At 43.3% G+C, this 20,723-nt stretch overlaps 1 protein-coding gene across 8 annotated transcripts in view; it reads right to left on the bottom strand.

Annotated features, from left to right (window-relative positions):
- Positions 1–11,652: 11,652 nt before the first annotated feature.
- sox5 (SRY-box transcription factor 5) overlaps positions 11,653–20,723 on the bottom strand; it is a 198,928-nt gene continuing 189,857 nt past the window's right edge. For all 8 annotated transcript variants that reach the window (XM_056235812.1, XM_056235814.1, XM_056235813.1 and 5 more), the window contains 5 exons: positions 20,039–20,211; positions 17,115–17,217; positions 16,405–16,581; positions 14,932–15,148; positions 11,653–14,638 (listed from right to left, as the gene is read on the bottom strand). In XM_056235812.1, coding sequence (XP_056091787.1) covers positions 14,350–14,638; positions 14,932–15,148; positions 16,405–16,581; positions 17,115–17,217; positions 20,039–20,211 — 959 coding nt within the window. In that variant the 3' untranslated portion in view covers positions 11,653–14,349. The remainder of the gene's footprint in view (positions 14,639–14,931; positions 15,149–16,404; positions 16,582–17,114; positions 17,218–20,038; positions 20,212–20,723) is intronic.

The following is a 20,723-nucleotide window of genomic DNA, read 5'->3' as shown; positions in this document are numbered from 1 at the left end:
CAAATTTGGGGTCCCGTCTCATGGCCTATGGGGGCGTGTCTGCTGGCTGCGCTGAAACCACGCCCACTTGCGGGAAACCAGCCGACGGTGATATTAGGCGATACTGCTTTCAGGACGGGAGATAGTCGGTTCGGCCCCATTCACCAGTAACAGCGGATTATCAGTGAAATCCCAGTTCCTTATGAGAGTTTATAAAAATATCCTGTGTAAAATGATCACTACAGAGGTGGGTGTTGGTGGTGATCCTCAGCTCTCCATCAAGGTGGCTCTTCACAAAATTAATCCACCTCTTCTTAATATGGTAATTTTTCGGAAATTTTCGGAAGGACACCGATCTGTTTTGTAAGTGATCCCATCCACGTAATACGCATTTCCGTGACGAAGGCATAGCTAACTACTAGCAAACTGTAGGCTGTCGTAACTAATAGTACTACTGACAGATCACGATTGAGAGGCGAACTGATGCGAATGTGCTCTATTGTTAGGGGAGGGGGCAGCCTCAGTGGTTACAGTGCGTCATCGACAGTAGGGGAGGGGCCAGCCTCAGTGGTTACAGTGCGTCATCGACAGTAGGGACGGGGCCAGGAGCTCAGTGGCTCCAGTGCGTCATCGACAGTAGGGGCGGGGCCAGGAGCTCAGTGGCTCCAGTGCGTCATCGACAGTAGGGGCGGGGCCAGGAGCTCAGTGGCTCCAGTGCGTCATCGACAGTAGGGACGGGGCCAGGAGCTCAGTGGCTCCAGTGCGTCATCGACAGTAGGGATGGGGCCAGGAGCTCAGTGGCTCCAGTGCGTCATCGACAGTAGGGACGGGGCCAGGAGCTCAGTGGCTCCAGTGCGTCATCGACAGTAGGGGCGGGGCCAGGAGCTCAGTGGCTCCAGTGCGTCATCGACAGTAGGGACGGGGCCAGGAGCTCAGTGGCTCCAGTGCGTCATCGACAGTAGGGGCGGGGCCAGGAGCTCAGTGGCTCCAGTGCGTCATCGACAGTAGGGGCGGGGCCAGGAGCTCAGTGGCTCCAGTGCGTCATCGACAGTAGGGACGGGGCCAGGAGCTCAGTGGCTCCAGTGCGTCATCGACAGTAGGGACGGGGCCAGGAGCTCAGTGGCTCCAGTGCGTCATCGACAGTAGGGACGGGGCCAGGAGCTCAGTGGCTCCAGTGCGTCATCGACAGTAGGGGCGGGGCCAGGAGCTCAGTGGCTCCAGTGCGTCATCGACAGTAGGGGCGGGGCCAGAAGCTCAGTGGCTCCAGTGCGTCATCGACAGTAGGGACGGGGCCAGGAGCTCAGTGGCTCCAGTGCGTCATCGACAGTAGGGACGGGGCCAGGAGCTCAGTGGCTCCAGTGCGTCATCGACAGTAGGGGCGGGGCCAGGAGCTCAGTGGCTCCAGTGCGTCATCGACAGTAGGGACGGGGCCAGGAGCTCAGTGGCTCCAGTGCGTCATCGACAGTAGGGGCGGGGCCAGGAGCTCAGTGGCTCCAGTGCGTCATCGACAGTAGGGACGGGGCCAGGAGCTCAGTGGCTCCAGTGCGTCATCGACAGTAGGGGCGGGGCCAGGAGCTCAGTGGCTCCAGTGCGTCATCGACAGTAGGGACAGGGCCAGTGCCCGGTTGCATAAAGCACCTTAAGTGTAATTTTCCCTTAAAGTCGCCCTTATGTTTCCCTTAAACCTAAGGGTGTTGCAGAAAAATACCCTTAAGTGTTACTTAACGTTTTTTTTAAGTGAAACGTCATAAACACTTAGAATTTCCCTTAAATGCTGTTTTTTCACTTAAGTAATCGTTAAGTGTTGCATAAAACCCCTTAACGGTAATTTCCCTAAGTATAACTTAAGGTTTGGAAATCGTAACCTTAAGAGTAACGCGGACAAAAATAAGACGACATGGCTGAATTTATGAAACCAGCTGAAGATCATAGGGAATAGGAAGAACCCTTTGGACCAATTTAGCCATGAAAAATTGTTGCAAGAATGCCGATTTGATCGCCGCGCAATATTTGACATCGCTATCAAACTAGACGGCTGTCTGTCTGTCATTACACGCGACTCGCATGTAAACTATCACAACGTTAAGTCAGTGCGCGCACGGAGAGTGTGTGGCCGACAAAAAATTTACAGGAGAACGAGCTGATTCTGTGTTTTAAAAGGAATCATGACAGAAGAAAACAGGTATGCTATGGAAATATACTCAGCTGTATTTCGAGACACAGAGCCAGAAGTGCATTCACAAAACCTAAACAAATGCCAAAGCATGAGACGCGGTGTTGCGTGATAGCGTCACTGGACTGACACGTGATATTCCGACATGTTAGTGTTTTGCGTATCTATGGCAACAACAGACTTTTATAACGTGAATCCAGGATCGCTGTCGTGAAACACTTAAATGTTTCCCTTACCTAAGAGAACCGTTTAAGAGATTATATGCAACACCCTTAAGTTGTTCTCTTAGGTAAGGGTAAATCGCCCCTTAAGTATCATACTTAAGGGAAAAACTTAAGGTGCTTTATGCAACCGGGCACTGGAGCTCAGTGGCTCCAGTGCGTCATCGACAGTAGGGGCGGGGCCAGGAGCTCAGTGGCTCCAGTGCGTCATCGACAGTAGGGACGGGGCCAGGAGCTCAGTGGCTCCAGTGCGTCATCGACAATAGGGGCGGGGCCAGGAGCTCAGTGGCTCCAGTGCGTCATCGACAGTAGGGGCGGGGCCAGGAGCTCAGTGGCTCCAGTGCGTCATCGGCAGTAGGGACGGGGCCAGGAGCTCAGTGGCTCCAGTGCGTCATCGACAGTAGGGACGGGGCCAGGAGCTCAGTGGCTCCAGTGCGTCATCGACAATAGGGGCGGGGCTAGGAGCTCAGTGGCTCCAGTGCGTCATCGACAGTAGGGACGGGGCCAGGAGCTCAGTGGCTCCAGTGCGTCATCGACAGTAGGGGCGGGGCCAGGAGCTCAGTGGCTCCAGTGCGTCATCGACAGTAGGGACGGGGCCAGGAGCTCAGTGGCTCCAGTGCGTCATCGACAGTAGGGGCGGGGCCAGGAGCTCAGTGGCTCCAGTGCGTCATCGACAGTAGGGACGGGGCCAGGAGCTCAGTGGCTCCAGTGCGTCATCGACAGTAGGGGCGGGGCCAGGAGCTCAGTGGCTCCAGTGCGTCATCGACAGTAGGGACGGGGCCAGGAGCTCAGTGGCTCCAGTGCGTCATCGACAGTAGGGGCGGGGCCAGGAGCTCAGTGGCTCCAGTGCGTCATCGACAGTAGGGACGGGGCCAGGAGCTCAGTGGCTCCAGTGCGTCATCGACAGTAGGGGCGGGGCCAGGAGCTCAGTGGCTCCAGTGCGTCATCGACAGTAGGGACGGGGCCAGGAGCTCAGTGGCTCCAGTGCGTCATCGACAGTAGGGGCGGGGCCAGGAGCTCAGTGGCTCCAGTGCGTCATCGACAGTAGGGACGGGGCCAGGAGCTCAGTGGCTCCAGTGCGTCATCGACAGTAGGGGCGGGGCCAGGAGCTCAGTGGCTCCAGTGCGTCATCGACAGTAGGGGCGGGGCCAGGAGCTCAGTGGCTCCAGTGCATCATCGACAGTAGGGACGGGGCCAGGAGCTCAGTGGCTCCAGTGCGTCATCGACAGTAGGGGCGGGGCCAGGAGCTCAGAGGCTCCAGTGCGTCATCGACAGTAGGGACGGGGCCAGGAGCTCAGTGGCTCCAGTGCGTCATCGACAGTAGGGGCGGGGCCAGGAGCTCAGTGGCTCCAGTGCGTCATCGACAGTAGGGACGGGGCCAGGAGCTCAGTGGCTCCAGTGCGTCATCGACAGTAGGGACGGGGCCAGGAGCTCAGTGGCTCAAGTGCGTCATCGAGCCACCGTTTTAGCCCCGCCCAAAAAATCCTGAACACAGCAATGGTGAAAAATTGTTTAACGGTCTAACTCCCGTGAGACAGAGGTTTTTTTTTTAGACTTGCCTTTACAGGGACTTTCAGCATTTGCCTATTTCAATCCAAATAGTGTACAGTCCATGAAGTGTATTTTTAATATAATTTGTTTGGAGTTTTATAGGCTGTGATACTATGGACTGTGGGTGTGCCATCTCAGGCTGAGACTATCTGACATAAGACCTGAGATAAGAACTGGCAAATTCACAAAACAGAGAGATGCAAGGCAGTCAGACGTCTCTCAAAGACAAAATATGATTTCATATGAATGAACATTAATGGGGGGTGGAGTAGGCCAGCTGTTGATGAAGTCACTGAATGAGAACAAACGTAATGTGTCGTCTGTAAGGGGAAATATGTGTCAGAACTGATTGGACAGCAGCCTTAGGCTGTGCTGTTCCTCTCAATGCCATGCCTGTCTCTCACCTACTGCTAAACTGAAGCAAAACAGCAGAATAAACCATATACAGCTGTGCTTGCAGGTCTAGCAATCCCCAGACCACACACACACTGAATTCTCAATCTTTGACAGGCTAAGAAAGAAAACATTTTCATACACATTGTTCATATAAAGGTGCACTCAGTAATTTTTTCCTTATTAAAAACTCTTTCTTTTACACAAAGAAATTAATATTACTAAAATTAATTAATAATACTAAAAAATAGAATATAAAATCACATTCACTCACATGAGATGTCCAGTCTTATCAGTAGCCTAATTAAAGCTGTTTTATTTTACACCAGGGGTCTTCAACCTCTTTGTGAGCGTGGGTTACCTCAATGGATAAAATAATCTAGAGGGCTACTTTTGTTATACTCAAAAATATTTATTATAAATATAACACGGTGGTGCTTTTTTACTTTACTTTTAATCACCATCATATGTAAAATAATAAAATTACCTTGATATCCTGTTCTGACAAGGATTTAAAAATTATTTTTTTATTCAACACAAATTGTAAATTTTATAATTTTCACTCTTCTCACTGGATCACACAGCTCTGTTTAATAATGGTCTCGTGATCGACATCAGCCCACACTTGAACGCAGCTGCTTTGGGCACGCTCGCTGTTTATTGGGCCGAGCTGATAAATGCTCCGCGCTGTGCAGTTCAAACAAGCTCCGTTACGCTTTTGGAGCGTTTGCCATTTGATGTTTCTCATATGCAACGCAAATGACAGCGTGTAATCAAAGAGGGTTGGGTAACTTTGTAGTAGCAGCAGCGCGAAAAAGGTAGCAAAACAACAACCACCTCAACATGGGCTGGTTTGCAATACAGATGTTGTCTTATTTACAACATGACAATGTGTAGCCGTCGCCCTGGACTACTGCATCTAATGAGGCAACGGCAGAAACATAGGAGGCTGGTATGTGTGGCTTAAGCCCCGTTCAGACTACAAGCGACTTTGTCGCTGCATGTCGCCAGTGGCTGGCGATGAGGTCGCTAGTGGGAGTTCCCACTACTGGTTGCCTTTATGAATGACATCCAATGATGTGGAGAAGGATCATACGCGCTCCGCTCCTATTGGTTGTCGCTCCCGAAAGTCGCTCTCCATTTGCATAAAGTTAAACAGATCTCAACTTTGTCGCGTCGCCAGACACGCCCCATCCGGTCACCAACGGTCGCTGTCGCACGTGTCGCCGGAAATCGCCAGCTCCCCATTGAAATGAATGGTATCGTGTCGCTTTGTCGCTTGTAGTGTGAACGGGGCTTTAAAGCTGCGTTCACACTACACATGACACGATACCATTCATTTTCAATGGTGAGCGGGCGACTTCCGGCGACCGTTGGCGACTGGATGGGGCGTGTCTGACGACGCGACAAAGTTGAGATCTGTTTAACTTTATGCAAATGCAGAGCAACTTTCGGTAGCGACAACCAATAGGAGTGAAGTCAGTGGAGCGCGTTACTCTTCAGTGCTGAGTCTGACCCATAGATATAAACACTAGATGTCGCCTTGGCTACGGCAGTTCATTGGAACGAATGCGTCAATAGAGCCGCCATCTTGAAACAGGGGAACCCCTCATCAGCGTCAATGTAGGAAAAGGTCTAACGGAAATAAAATCACCATAAATCGTCATGAATGCGATTTTCTAGTTGTTTTGGTTCGTTCCAACGGTCAGACATGCATTTATTATAGAGTCCAGAGAAATTTAAAAAAAATTACAAAATTTCACAATCTTGTGAAATGTAATCCCTTGCTGTCTGGTTTTTAGATTTCGTTCGTGTAAACATCCATACGCAGCACAAAAGTCCGGCATCATCCATGAATTCAGCGTTACCTAGCTACTTCCTATAACAAGACACCTGTTCCAAGATGGCGGCGGTTTTGACGCATGTTTAGAACCGCAAAGCGACATCTAGTGTTTATATCTATGAGTCTGACCGAGGCAAGTTGAACGAGAAGGTCGTTTTTTGCAGTCAGAAACTGTCCTATTATTTATGATATATCTCCGTGTACATACAGTGGTATTCACCGTACTGACTCCGCGCCTGAATGGTTTCGGGAACCCAGATAGACCGGTATTTGCCCGTTTTCTGCAGTTAAATAGCCGCGATGGCAAAGAGCACTCACTATTTCTCATTCATCTTTAATATTATGCATTTTATGTACTGATTCCATTTATATTTAGACTTTTCCTTCCGAAATATTTGTTTGTAGCGGCAAGAAAACGTATTTGTTGTCTAACATAGAGTAACATCCGTGAATGTCACTCACAAACATTACTAGGCAACCAGTAGTGGGAACGCCCTCCAGCGCAGCCACTGGCGACCTGCAGCCACAAAGTCGCTTGTAGTGTGAACGCAGCTTTATTCTGCGCTGTCGCCTCCGCCATTTTCAAAACATGATGTATATATTGTCATTTTCTTTTCGACCAGCACTTTGCAACAACACAAACTTGTTTCCATAGCAACTTTCAGCATGTTTCCTATAACAACGTCTGGTGTTTAAGTTTTATGTGGCGTGAGAAAGTCACATAAACCACGCAAAATCCGATCGGAGCAGTCAGACTGAAACGGATTTCCAGAAATGCGATTAGAATAGGATTTCAATCCACATGTGAATGTAGCTCGAAACAGATTTGTGGTTTTTGGCCGTTCACACTTGCTATATCTGATCGGGTTTCAATCGGATATGCACAAAAATCGGATTTGGACTGACAGGTCTTTTGGGAAGTCGACAGTTGGACATATTCTATCTAAAATGATTTTAAACAGCACTTTAATAAATAATTTATTATTATTATACATTAATATTAATAGAGAAATGATGCAATATTAGTACTTTAAAAAATGTGGCATATTGTATGGCCATATATAAAAAAAGTGGTTTAGTGGTAGAAGTGTTTAAAATGATGAAAAACCTTTAAAAATTTGGATTTTTTTTAATTCGTCTGTTACTCCAATGTTCAGAAACATACAAATACAGCCTCAAACATACAATGAGGGTAAAAAAGGGGAAAAGAAATACAATCATGTCATGCAGGAAAGCAAATATACATAGTAGGGGGAATCAGGAGAGGTTATTAACATCTGCATAAAGTAATTTGACTTTTGATGTGTATCACAAGTGAGTTTCTTGAGTGGGAGTAATGCAGATATTTGAGAACAGGTGTTTAGCATGAGTCTCAAACATCCGATAGATAACAGATACAATTCCAAAGAGAAACAAAATGGCAAGATCTTGTAAGCAGTTATGTATTTTGGTCCAAAAAGGGATGTTTTTATCACAATACCAAAAGCAGTGAAGAAATGTGGTGAACATTTACAGAACCTAAATTTCATACTCTACCTCAACTACTACCTTCACTACTGTTCAAAAGTTTGGGGTAGGATAAAAAAAAATGAAAGGATTTAGAAAGGATGCATTAAACTGATAAAAAAATGACAGTGAATATCAAAAGATTTGTAATTTCAAATAATTGCTGTTCTTTTAAACTTCTCATTCATCAAAAATTTTTCCACAAAAATATTAAGCAGCACAACTGTTTTCAACACAATAAGAAATGTTTCTTAAGCATCTTCTTTGGCTGCTGAAAATTCAGCTTTGCTATCACAAAAATAAATTACATTTTACAATATATGAAAATAGACAGGTTATTTGAAATTGTAACATTTCACAAAATTAAAATTTTTGTTCAATTAAATGCAGCCTTGTTGAGCATAAGAGACTTCAAAAACATAAAAAATGTTTTACCAACCCCAAACTTTTGAAGGGTAATGTCATGTAGTTTATTTGTTTAGGTTTTTGTCATATTTGAGTGGGTATGTAGTTGTGTATGGTGGTTGGTGATTTTGTTTGGTTAGGCTTATATTTAGTGCTTAACCTGTTGTCTAACATTTGCTCTGGTGGCAGTCATAAGTATTTGGCCCCTGTGATGTTGAATGGCATGCGTGTTAACATTTCGCCTTTGTAGTGCAAGTGCAGATGCGTTTGGCTTTGGTCGCGCTAAGGTGTCTTTTGCGTACACATTTGTCTGTCATTGGTAATGTGTGTGTGATTGTGTGTGTGTTGGAGTTCTGAGTACTCTCTAATCCCCCCTCTTCATGAATACATTAGCGGAGTGTCTTAAACTCAGCTTAGCTGGCGGCTCTGGAGGCACATCACATCCTATTACCTACTTTAAATCATTAATGTGACATCGTTTTCACTCAATCTCCAAACACCCACGCTTCAAATCTGCACATTTCACTGAGCTGTCGCAGAAGCTCTGGAACTCACACACACACACACACACACACACACACACAGACATATGCATCATGTACGCAGACATGGTAACTGTAAAAATACATAAGCTAGCATGAGCTTACATACATGTAAAAACAGTAAATACACACTCTGAATTATGCAAATTACTTCCCTCAGATGATGTTGTTGCCTTATGAAAGCATCTTGCCCTCTTTTTTTTCCCGACACTCAGCAAAGACTGATATGTAGACAGCAGGAAAGATACCTCAACGAATCAAGATGTTTCTTTTCTGTACTTTGCCTCATACTGAGCGCGCACACTCTTACAAAACACTCTATTCAGTATTAGCTACAGGCAAAAAATCAAATATTTACAGTGCCAGGAGCTACGCTACTTCACTTAAAGACTTAAAGACTCAATTTTCCAGCCCACTTTCCACTGTGTTTATACGAAAATTTGGAGTACTTAACTCCCTCTCAGACAAACACTCAAGACAGCAGCAGAGACCCACCAGAGAGGAAACTCATTACAGGGCCAGAAAAGACAAGAGCTCTGAACCCACCAGCTTTTACAAAAGCATTAACATTAACTATCACATTTCATTACATAAAGTTTGTGATTTCCGAAAGATAACCTTACCTTCATCCATTTTCCTTTCAGTTGTTTCCATTCCACCATGCGTGTTGTGGTTAATTAGATCATTAGTTTCATTGGATGTGAGATCCATTATGCTCTCTACATCTGGCCTTCTGATTGGTGGTAAAATTGGGTTTCCTGCTTTTGAATAACATACTATAAGTACCCTAGTAAAACTACTATTAAAAGTTAGATGTGGCTTTTTAAGCAGCCTTGATTTGGGAAGCTTTTCATTTATTTTCTCCAGAGGCATTTCAGACATTTCTCTTCAGAGTTAGAAGCCATGAAACTAAGTCAAATAGATTCACAGCATTATAAGACTTGATTTGAAGCAAAAAAGTGTTTGAAAATGGGAAAAAAGACATTTCCTTTTTTATAAGGGAATGAACTTTGCCATCCCATTAAGCAGTGACATATTAGAATCAGAAATGATAGTACAACAACAATATAAAAATAAAAAGCATATTGGAAAACGTTCAAGACTCAATAATGCCTGTATAATCATAATGCCACTTTCTACCCATAGTGGGTAATGTAGTAATTTACTTAAAAAAAAAAAAAAAAGTTTTTTTGTGGAGAAAATTAATACGATTTTTGAGGGCAGCACCAGAACCTTGTTATTTTGACTAAAATCTAATCCAGACATACATCCACATAAAAGTGGTATTTTTATTGCTCTGGATGCTGTAATTGTATGATAACACTGGGCAATTTTTTGATTTGTGTCACAAATATTATTTCTAATTGAAATGAGTGCTTTAGAAAGTCTGGTATGAAAGTATTTTCAAATGATGGAACATCTTTGACCACCTACTTGAGGGGGAGTGATCAAGACAAACCCTTAAGATTTGTTAACAATATTGTTTAATTCATGAACACTCTTCTACAAATATTTGTAATCTCAGCAGGTGTCCAGTGTGACGTAGATCATTCCAGACTCATGCAGTGACGTTCAGCGCTGGGAGTTCCCTTTGTTTGGCCTAAAAATCTTGGGATTGCTTCATATGTTGGCACATGTATAAGAGTAGACAGATTATTTAGTGTGCAGTGTGGTGTTTTTTTTGGCAGTTCTGGACTGTCATCTAACAGTGCTAGAGTTTAATTATGGAGTTGGTGAGTTGGAGTAGGGCAGAAAAAGAAGCCACAGACACAGTAGAGATACAGAACACGTTGCTGTTTTTATTTGAGCCTTGACTGGCAGTAATACTGAAAAACGTCAACTTAGAACAGATGGTGGTAACCCACAGCTTGCTTTTTTTTCTTTTTTCCATAAGAGTACAGTAACTCTTGCTTTTATTGTGGCATGAATAACATCAATAAAAGAGAAAGAAATATACAACTTATATTACACTGTGTTATGAACAAAATATAAATCTATAACTCTATGCTATATTTACATAATTATCTTTCTTGATTTTCAAGTTGAAATGGTAAGTTAAGTACTTTTTGTTTGTTGTCATTTAACATTGTTTTGAGCTCCACACGTGACTTTGATTGTCTTATCAATTATTGTTCGTAATACAGGCCATCATCAGAGTATGTGTTCACAGACCATGCCGAAAAAGAATTAGTGACCTTGTATGTTAAACCTCCAGCATACGTGTCCCTATCGATTGATATGATTGTGGGAATTACTTGCAAGTGAAAGCATGGTCACACCAGATGGCAGCTATTCTGCGATTGTGACTTTCGTTATCTGACAAGGTGTGATTGTGATGTCACTATAGTGAGCTTGATTGACAGATGGAGACAGTGTGGAGCTAAAACAATTCTGGAGATAAAAACATCTAATATGGCCGTTCAGTGGAGCTTCACTGGAATCAGATCACCATTTTAGAAAGGTCATGTCTTCTGATTAAAAGGAATAGTCACCTGCCACTATGTCTTTTAAAACCTGTTTCACTTTTTTTTTCTTTTGTGAAACACAAAAGATGTTTAGCAGAATGTCCAAGCCGCTCTTTTGCAGTGGTGACCATGGTGTTCAAGCAAGATTTTCAGTGAATAAGGACTTCAAGTCGGTTTCTTTTACAAAGATATTATATGGCTTCAGCAGACTAAGGAATATAGTACAGTTTTATGTACCACTTTTTATGGTGATTTTTCTTTTTCTTTTCAGAGCCCCTGGTCCCCATCTACTCTCATTGTTTGGAAGAGAGCAGCTCGGAGCATCTGCTAAACGTCTCCTATTGTGTTCTACAGAAGTAAGTCATACAGGTTTTTGGCAAAATTTCATTTTTGGGCTGAACCATCCTTTCAAGGGTTAGTTGTTGTGTACTGTAACCCTGAACTGTAATTTGACACGATAGGTAAACAAATGTATTCATCTAAACCAATGATGTTCCAATGAAACATAAGGGAGAGGATGACAAATATCAGTAAACAAGATCCACGCGCTCTTTCTGTTCAATAACAATTGGGGTATAATATAGCTGTTTTCTTTATCTTCAGTAAAAGTAAAAGAGAATTAACAGATAGGAAACTTCACATTATACATAAACCATTACAAATAAAAATATCATGTTCTTCTTATTATGTTCGTCTCCGAGTGTCCAGAGTCCTAGTGCTTTAAGAAATGTGTTTGGAGTTCATGAATGATGCACGGAGGAGAAAAAGAAAATGAAAAAAAGAGAAATGTCTCTTTTCCTTCATATCAGCAGTTCACCGTGACCACTTTTTCAGAGATATACCAGCGTCAGAACAAGGATTAATTCAACAAAAAAAACGAGAACAAATAAAAAAAGGAAAACAAAAAACAGAATATTGAACATAATAATTAGATCTAAATACCTACCCAGCTAAATATAATGCTTTATCAAGCGCAGTTTCCATACGATCATAAAAAAAAAACCAACTGGAGGAAAATAATAAATTATACTGTACATAACTTACTAAACTTAGGAAATGCTGCCTATTCTTATAATTAATGTTAATAATATTATTACACTAGAGGCAGTTTTAATGAAAATAAAATACAGTATTTGCAAATACGAACTAAAACATTGACATGCAGAGTCTGAAACGGCTCCTCCCAACCTCGACAGCAGAGTGACGTTGACATGGAGGCAGAACATAAATACAAACAACAGAGCAGACGGGACTGGACCTCTTCGAACCGAATAGACTAGACAAAGACAAGCACGCAAAATGCGATCGGTCATCACTTGGCTAGCGCTGCAGGTGTCAGAGTACCTCAAGTAAAAATCTCAAGTAGGCCAGAAAAGTCTTAATATGTTTTTAGTTCTATGTGTGAAATCGTAATATATATTTTGATATGTGTTTGCGAGTTGACAGCTTTTGGGTAGATGTTTAATGGTTGGAGTCTGGCTGCTGTTCACCTAACAGCTTGTGTCTCTCTCTCATCCAGCTGCCCGCTTATGCCCACACCAGGCCAGAGAGAGGCTGGCAGAGTAGTTACAGTTAGGGCAGCCGTCAATCAAACGCTGTCTTCGTGCCAAAAGCAGCCACACAGGTGCAGTAAGATGGAGTGGGTCAGTCAGAGCCACACAGAGAGTGGATGACTGATGGCACGGCTCGGAGACTCCTCTGCACTGATAAACGGAGTGATAGATGGAAAAAAGTGTGGGAATTAAAGCGAAGAGAGAGACAACACAAACCCCTGCGGAGGAGGAGAGATGTGAGATATATTAAGGGGCGCTGATTGAAACGCACACTCGTGCTTGTCTTGTGCGGAGATCCCTGGTTTCTCTCAGAGCTGTCCTTTGAAAACAGAGTGCTGAGCACTGGGGCTTGTGGGAACTCTATTCTCCTCCTTCAATACGCCATTCAGGCACAGACTCTTCTCTAGAGAGCTTTTCTCTCCGCATCCCCTCTTTTCCTTTCGGAATGAGGAGCAATGTTCCCTGTACCCAGATATGACAAAAACAGGTTGTTCAGGGAGACAAAGAGAAGGACAGGAAAAAAATGAAAGGGCAAAAAAGAAAGAAGGTAAGATAGGAGGAAAAAGCGAACAAACAAATGAACAAGGAATGATCGGATGTAAAGAAAAATAAAGAAATTATAAATGCAGTGTAATTATTAAATGTTTGGTTTCCTTCCTCAAGGATCTGGCAGCTAGCATGAATCGTACGTATTGAATATTATAGGTTTTTTTGTTGTTAATGTTCACATGACCAGCACATCAACTGTCTACATGTACTAAAAATTAACTTAAAACCTAGCAAAAGGCGCATTCATCCACAAACATAAAGAAATGTGCACGCGTACAATAATTCTGCTCGAGGCTTCACTCTCCATGTCAGCTGTTCACCAAACACAAAGTTTGTGCTATCTCATAAAGTTTGTCTCCACACATGAGAGACGTCAACATCCAAAGTTCCCACAGAAGAGGAGAAAGGAACAGTAAAAGCGTGTCAAGAGGAAAAGATGTGAGGAAGGAGGGATTGTCTGTCATCCAGCGGTGTCCAAACTCCTGAGTGAAGGGACGCGAATCCTCCCTTCCCATCCTTTCGTCCAAAAGAAAAGACATCTTTGAGTGAGAGCACATGGGCGTGAGGATGATAGAAAGAGATTCAGCTAACAGCACGCCGAAGAGAAAAAAAAAAAAGGAAATGTTTGTCATTTTACTCCTGTCAGGTGCTTTACGGTGAAGAGGAAAATAAATGTCTTTTTTCTCTATTAAAACTGTAGCACAAAAACAACAAAATCACATTCACAAGCCACTTGTTGGCACTGTGTACCTGAGTGAGAATATTATAGAACCAAGAAAAAAAAAGCGGTTTAAAAGTGTCTCTTTAGAAACAAACAGGTCCACCATTTTAAAGTGTCTATGACGGGTCGACTGACAGGTCCTTAGTAATAAATGTCTTGATAACAAACCGGTCAAGCGTCATTTTTCCTATGTAGTCATAGCTTACTCGTGATTCAATAAGAACTTGCCGCAGTACGTTCGCTCAGCGGGAGTCAGGGCAAGTGTTACACTTCATTCACAAGACCCTCCTTTTCATGTAACAGTCATTTTGATTGACAGGTCCTGTGCTTTGCTGTGGATATCAGGCTTGGCTCTGGAGGAGTCCTGATTGGACGGTGTATGGGGGCGGAATGAAGTTTGCTTGCGTGAGATGTCAAGTGACAGGTGAGATGGCTGTGATTGGCAGGTTTACTGAGTGATGTGATTCTCACTGTCACTGCCATAGTCATCGTCTTCGTAGTCAAAGTCATCGTAGGCGTCGCCGTTGCCGTCATCCATTCGGAGCTCCTCCTCCTTCACACGAGGCCCCTCCCCTTTGTGTGTGCGGTATGAGGGCTGGCTGGTGGGCGGGACTGGTTCGGGGCTACTTGACATGCTCGAGTGCTCAGAGGGCAACTGTGGAGAGGGCATTCCCGCCATAGAGAGCGCACCCGGGTACACTACGCCCGCTGAGGACAAGGGTAACTGGGTCTGCTGCCTGTAGTACAATAAACACACAACCTGTTAGTGGGGCCTGGGTGAAAACCCTAGTCTGATTGTTGTATATAGTGAAATAATGAAAAAGTGAGGGGTTGAAAAATTTGACTGTTTGGTGATGTCACCCAAAAGGAAAGTCGTTTCATAGGTGGTGCATGTGCACGGTTCATGAATTCACTGATGAATCGTTAACAGTAAGATCAGGAATGTGTTACACAAAATTGATCAGGGTCAATTTGATTCCATGTTGACTTGAAAAGAATACATTAGTAAAACTTATTTAATGAAACTCACCCTACGGTGAAGTACTGGCGCATCTCCTGTCTGCGGTTGCGCATGATGGCCTTATATTCACCAATGCGCAATTTCTTTCCATCCACCAGGCAGGTGCGTTTGGGCCGTGGTTTGTATTTGTAGTCTGGGTATTTCTCTAGGTGCTGCTTACTAAGACGGGCCTGTTCTTCATAGTATGGCTGCTTTTCCAGGTTGGTCATGGCCTTCCAACGAGAACCTGCAAGAAAAACAAGGTGTTCAGAGAACCTCACATGCATGCATAGTTATGATTCAGACAGAAAGTCAGGGATAGCTGCTACAAACAAACATTTTTTAATGGTTGCATTTTTGAGCTTCCCTATGCAAATGTCCCCTAAAGAAAACGTACTAGAGCAAAGTCAGGTGAACTCAAACAGCCAAATTATACAGGGCTTTTTAAGACAGAGTAGTTGACTAATCATTCAGGCAACCCAGTAACGATTCGATTTTTAAAATATGTAATTTTGCACATCTCTAATACACTCACACTTTAGTATGGTTTTTAACTGCCTATCGGTGAGCCTTAAAAACGGGTACTTTGCACCAAGAGAGGGTTTTTGTTTGGTCTAATGAGTACCTTTGAGTGGAACTGATGTCAGACAGAGAAGAATAGAGTGTGCTCTTTGCCCTCCAAAGCGCGCACACACACGACATTATTCCAGGTGACAGCGGGTTAAGTGGGCCACTAACACACTCCATCTAATTATCAGAGCTCAACAGGCGTACCTGTGGCCTGTGTCTCTCTTTCTCATTAACGGAGGCATGTGAACACATACACATTTACACACTGGGGCACACGCCACTGTCCCAAAAACTGCAGTAAATGTGTGTTCAGGGTGTTATGCATGCGTGTATGTGAGTCTGTGTTGAATTTACACAGTCCTACTGTATGTTTAATGGGGAAAAGCTGTCACCACTGGCCCTGACATGCACCCAGTGCTGTAAAGGGGGAACTCCTTCTGTTAACAATTGAGAGAGCGGGGCCTTATTAAAACCAGATTTTCCGGCGTTATAAAACGCTTAGGAGCTCTTTAAAATGTCAAACACAATCCCAGAGGTCTGGAGAAAATGTCAGACAGACTGGAGAGCTGGTTTAATGCATAATGAATTATATCATCATTGTTGGAGTCGGCCCTCTAGAGCGATTCATTAGGCGGTGGTTACACAATGCAGTGCGGGAGAGGGCTGTGTGTGTGTGTGTTGAGGAGGAAGAACAGAGGGGATTCTCTGTCGCGGGCTGCATAGTTCTTCCCGAAGGAGCCAGCCTTTAAACCCCACCCACATTTAATGTACCCACAAATCTCAGCCAATAAGGGAATACAGTGTATGGTGAATCAAAGTTGGATGAAAAATAAATCTTCAGTCAAAAACTGCGCAGCTGAAAACAAGAGACGGAGCTAGTAAACTTGAAGTGGTTAGATAAGTGGTTGGAGAGATTTAGTGGCACTGTCTCACCGAGAATCTTGCTGATGTTTGAGTTATGCATGTCAGGGAAGGCCTGAAGGATCTTCCTCCTCTCGTCTTTAGCCCAGACCATAAAGGCGTTCATGGGCCTCTTGATGTGCGGTTCGCTGCTGCCGCCACGCCCTCGAGCCTCCCTGAAGATCCGGGAGTCCGACACACTCGGGCTTCCTGGAGAAGGAACGCGGGTGGACAAACATGCTCATATGTACAATGCACATAAAATAAGATATAAATGTTGGCTGTGATTAATTGAAAAAAAACAAAAAAATAAAAAAATAAAAAAAACAGGTAGCATCATCCACCAAGATTACAATTAAGATTATAGGGAAGTAAATAGGGTCCATTTTTATTTCACTTTACTTTAATATGTCTTTAAAGTCACAATGTTACAGAAGTAGTGACACATGTTATTCTGTATGACGTATATTCAGGTGCATCCAAAAGAAAAAAAATTAGGACAGGGTGGGGTTTATGCAGACAAAATAATTGAAGTCCTGCATATGTCACCAGAGAGGAAACGTTTCACCAGAAGATTGAGCTACATTAATTGTATTATTAAAAAATATGGTAAAAAAAAAAACATGCATGGATGAATTGAAACATAAAATCCATTTCATGCCAACTTTAAACTGAACTTTTTGATTACACAATAACATAAATTGAGAGAGGAATTTATGATGGGTGTAAAAAAAAGATCTTACCATCTGAATCTCCACTGATGCCAAAGTCCATCATTGCGTGAGTGAACTTGCTCTCTTCAGACTGTTTTAAATGCTGGCTTAGGCTCTCAAGAGCAGCTTTATCCTGTACACACAATATACAAACCAATCCATTTAAATTCATTCTTGACAAATTAACAGATGAAATTTGCATAAACACAGATGAACTGATGAATCAAGTGCATGGAAAGAGAATCAGAAGAAAAAAAAATTAAAATGGGAGTTAATGTTTATCCATCAAATATGAGTAGTCTGGATGCCACCTGCAATCTATTTACACTTATTCTTCCCCTCTCTTTCTCACTCTATCTCGGTCTCTCTCGCTTAGCCCTGAGGTCAATGCATTAGAGAGCACGAGCGCTCTAGAGATGAGAGCGGGGCTGGACCGCACAGCCTCCTGGGTATTTATTACACCCAATAAAAAGAGATTTACTATGCATTTACATGGCTAATGTAGCTGGGCTGCATATTTCAACACAACACCCCCTGCTCTCTCTAAACATGCACCCCCCCCCACGGAGCTGCATCTGGGGCTTAATTAGTCAATTAGACTCCATCCTGAATCCACGCTACGTTTAAAACACACTCGCAGACAGAGTCCTCACCATTAGAGAGTGACCTGGGCCTTCTGCGACTCTGTAATGAAATGCATTACACCATTTTGCAGCCATCGAGATTTAATTGTTCAGACTGAGTTAGTGAGTGGGGTTTAAATGAATGTGTAATGGAGAGAGAATCTCTCCCCAGAGAGACAAAGAGAGAGACTGAGAGAGATGATCAGGTTTGATAATGTGACAACATACAAACTTCAGCTTTATACACAAGAAGGTTTGTAATATTGGGAAAAGCTATCCGTTAACACTCCTGTTCATCTCAACTGCAAGAATAATTACTATTTTAAGAGCCCTCAAAAAATAAATTGGTAAAAAAAAAATCTACTACACTATAATGAAATATTAGCCTTGTATACGTATGTTGCTTGCACAATTTATATTTTGACAGAATACATAGTTAATTTTGATTGGCTGTCAATGGAGAAAGATGCTTTTAAGCTGGAGTAGTTACAACATGTACCATAACTGGGCCTAAACCTTGCTTGGATCGACGCTAAAACTCTTTCATCTCATAGGCGATTGACCTTGCTCATCTCCCACAATCCATTTATCTTAGTGTGACACAAAAGGGTTTAGGAACAACGCAGGGTTTGACCGCACCATGTGTTCCTGGGGAATAAGTTCAAAGAGCGCAGCGCACTCTCTCAGAGAGTTGAGGTTAATACATAGAGGGACAGTAATTGTCTAAAATCAGGAGATAATGGGCTGAAGAGGAAAACAAACATCAGATGGGCTGGCTGATGTGGACCTCAGTCACGTAACAGAAAAAAAATGTGCCACTTTACCATGTGGCATTTCAGCACAAACCACCGCAATACAGTTTAAAGATTTAAAACATTTAGTTAAGAGGCTTTTAGTCTATGTCCATTATCTTTAAAGCCAACTATATGCTAGTGTACTTCTAAAGACAAAAATACACATTTAAAAATTACATTACTTACTTATTTCTGTTCTAAGGAAATGGACAAAAAATATTGATGAACCATCCTGCACTACAGATTTTTGTCTAATCAGATACTCTCTAGAATGAGTATGCCCAGCCCCTAACTCCCCTGCAAAGAAAGGTCCTTTAATGAATTGAAATTTCCTTTTTAAATCTGAAATTGATCAGATACAGGAGAAAGAACTTTGCTTGCAACAACATCACTCAGATGAACTCCAACATCCACTTTTCTTTAAGACTGAGATCATTGATAATACTCTTTCTTGACGTGTGCTGCCCTCACATTGACCACAACCAATCCGCCCTTTTCTCAGCATTTGAATGTGTGGCGTCAAAAATAATCCCTCTGTACTGAAAACGTGTGCAAAAGTGCAGCGTGGATGACAGTTATGTGTGTGTGTGTGAGAATGTAAAGCTGTGGTCAGGGTAAAGTGCAGCTGATCTGTGGTAAATCATAATAAGGATAGAGTGCTTGGGAGATGTGGATTATTCCTAATGCACCTTCATTAACCTAGTAACAATCAGCACAGCCACTAAGCCTACCCAAGGGAAGAAGAAAAAAAAAAACGTCAGTGCAGTGTTAGCATGTGGGTGCTACACTGAAGTTGAGATCAACGGACCCATAAACGTGCTTTTGTTAAGCATTTACCTACTGTGTATTTGGAGATGTTGATACGAGTTTACACACAAAGGTTTATGAAATAAACCAAATCTCTGTGTGGCGGAGAAAATCAGGAAGCAAGGACACCTGTGTATATACAAGCGTCTTCCTCTGCTGGTGTGCACAATCACATCATTAGAGGTGGACGAGGCAAAAGTGTCCATAATTTAATGCTTGTTTACTGACAAACTCTGCTTTTTGAAGCATTTGTATGCAAATTCCACAGAAAGCGAGTGTTTTTTATTATCTGCGGTCGAAGGCGTTTCCTGTGCTGTGGCTCGTGGACCAGCTGACTCCAGTGTGTTTAGCAAACAAGCCCAATTTAGCCGTGTAGCCGAGGAGTCACTCCAGTCACTTCACATTAGCATCAGCTACGCCATTAAAATTAGCGTCCTGTTCACTGCGCCCTGCCTGCCCTCAGCCTGCCTCCCAGACGTCGCCATCGTGTACAACAAAAGAGCTTTCAGATCTTAGTCACCTCTACTCCCCCTCTTCACAAGAACAGCTTTGGGAAATCACTTTGTTCAGAGATAAACACTTCTGTTGTAATTAACGCATCTGTTTGTGAATTAAACTTCATTTGCACTTTTCATTGGTGATGAGCAAGATAGGGGTCTGCAGACTTTTTTTCAGTCGCAAGCTAGAAGATTGAGTGAGTGTGTAAATGCAAGACTAGAGTAAAACAAACCTTTTCTGAGCGTCCATTGTTGAGGCTCAGGCTGTTGACTGCCGCTACTTTGGCGTCCAGCACCTGCTGCTCTCTCTTTAGCTGCTCCTTCATCTGTCTGGCCTCCTGGAAAGCTTTGGTCACGGCCTCATGGTCGTTCAGGTAGCCGCCGGAGGTGATAGACGACAGCAGGTCTGAAAGAATGACAGGTGTGAGGGAGACAGATCAAAGGCGTATGACTAAGACAACAGACAGGTAAAGCATAAATGTGTCTTGATATAAAGCAGTCGTTTCCAAATGGTTCCTGTATTTACCAAATCGAAAAATGTTACCCTAATTTTGCATATTGTTGGGCACAAGTATTTCATTATATTGTCAATTTCAATGTTTGATTTGGAACATTTTTGGTACTTGCCTGACATAAAACATTTTTGGTTTAATGTATCGACTTAAAGTGAAGTCACCCAACACTAAAACACTGCTGGCACTCCGGGCATCACACATTAGCACCGAGCGTGCTGTGAGGTCACCTATCAGCATTTGTGTTAATATTACCATACACACACACACTGACCATTTGACTGTCACCTCTGTGACTCAGCCTGCCTATGGCACAACTAGCTCTTAACATTCACTCAAAGCAAACAGAAAAAAAGAAGTGTGGAAGATAAATATTGACTTCTCAGGCATATGAGCGGTTAGTTCA

The sequence above is a fragment of the Rhinichthys klamathensis genome, unplaced genomic scaffold (assembly GCF_029890125.1).
Source record: "Rhinichthys klamathensis goyatoka isolate OS25496 unplaced genomic scaffold, OSU_Roscu_1.1 h1tg000430l_1, whole genome shotgun sequence".
In the NCBI taxonomy this organism is placed as follows: Eukaryota; Metazoa; Chordata; class Actinopteri; order Cypriniformes; family Leuciscidae; genus Rhinichthys; species Rhinichthys klamathensis.
The sequence above is the reverse complement of the archived record's forward strand: the minus strand, read 5'-3'. Positions and strand labels throughout refer to the sequence as shown.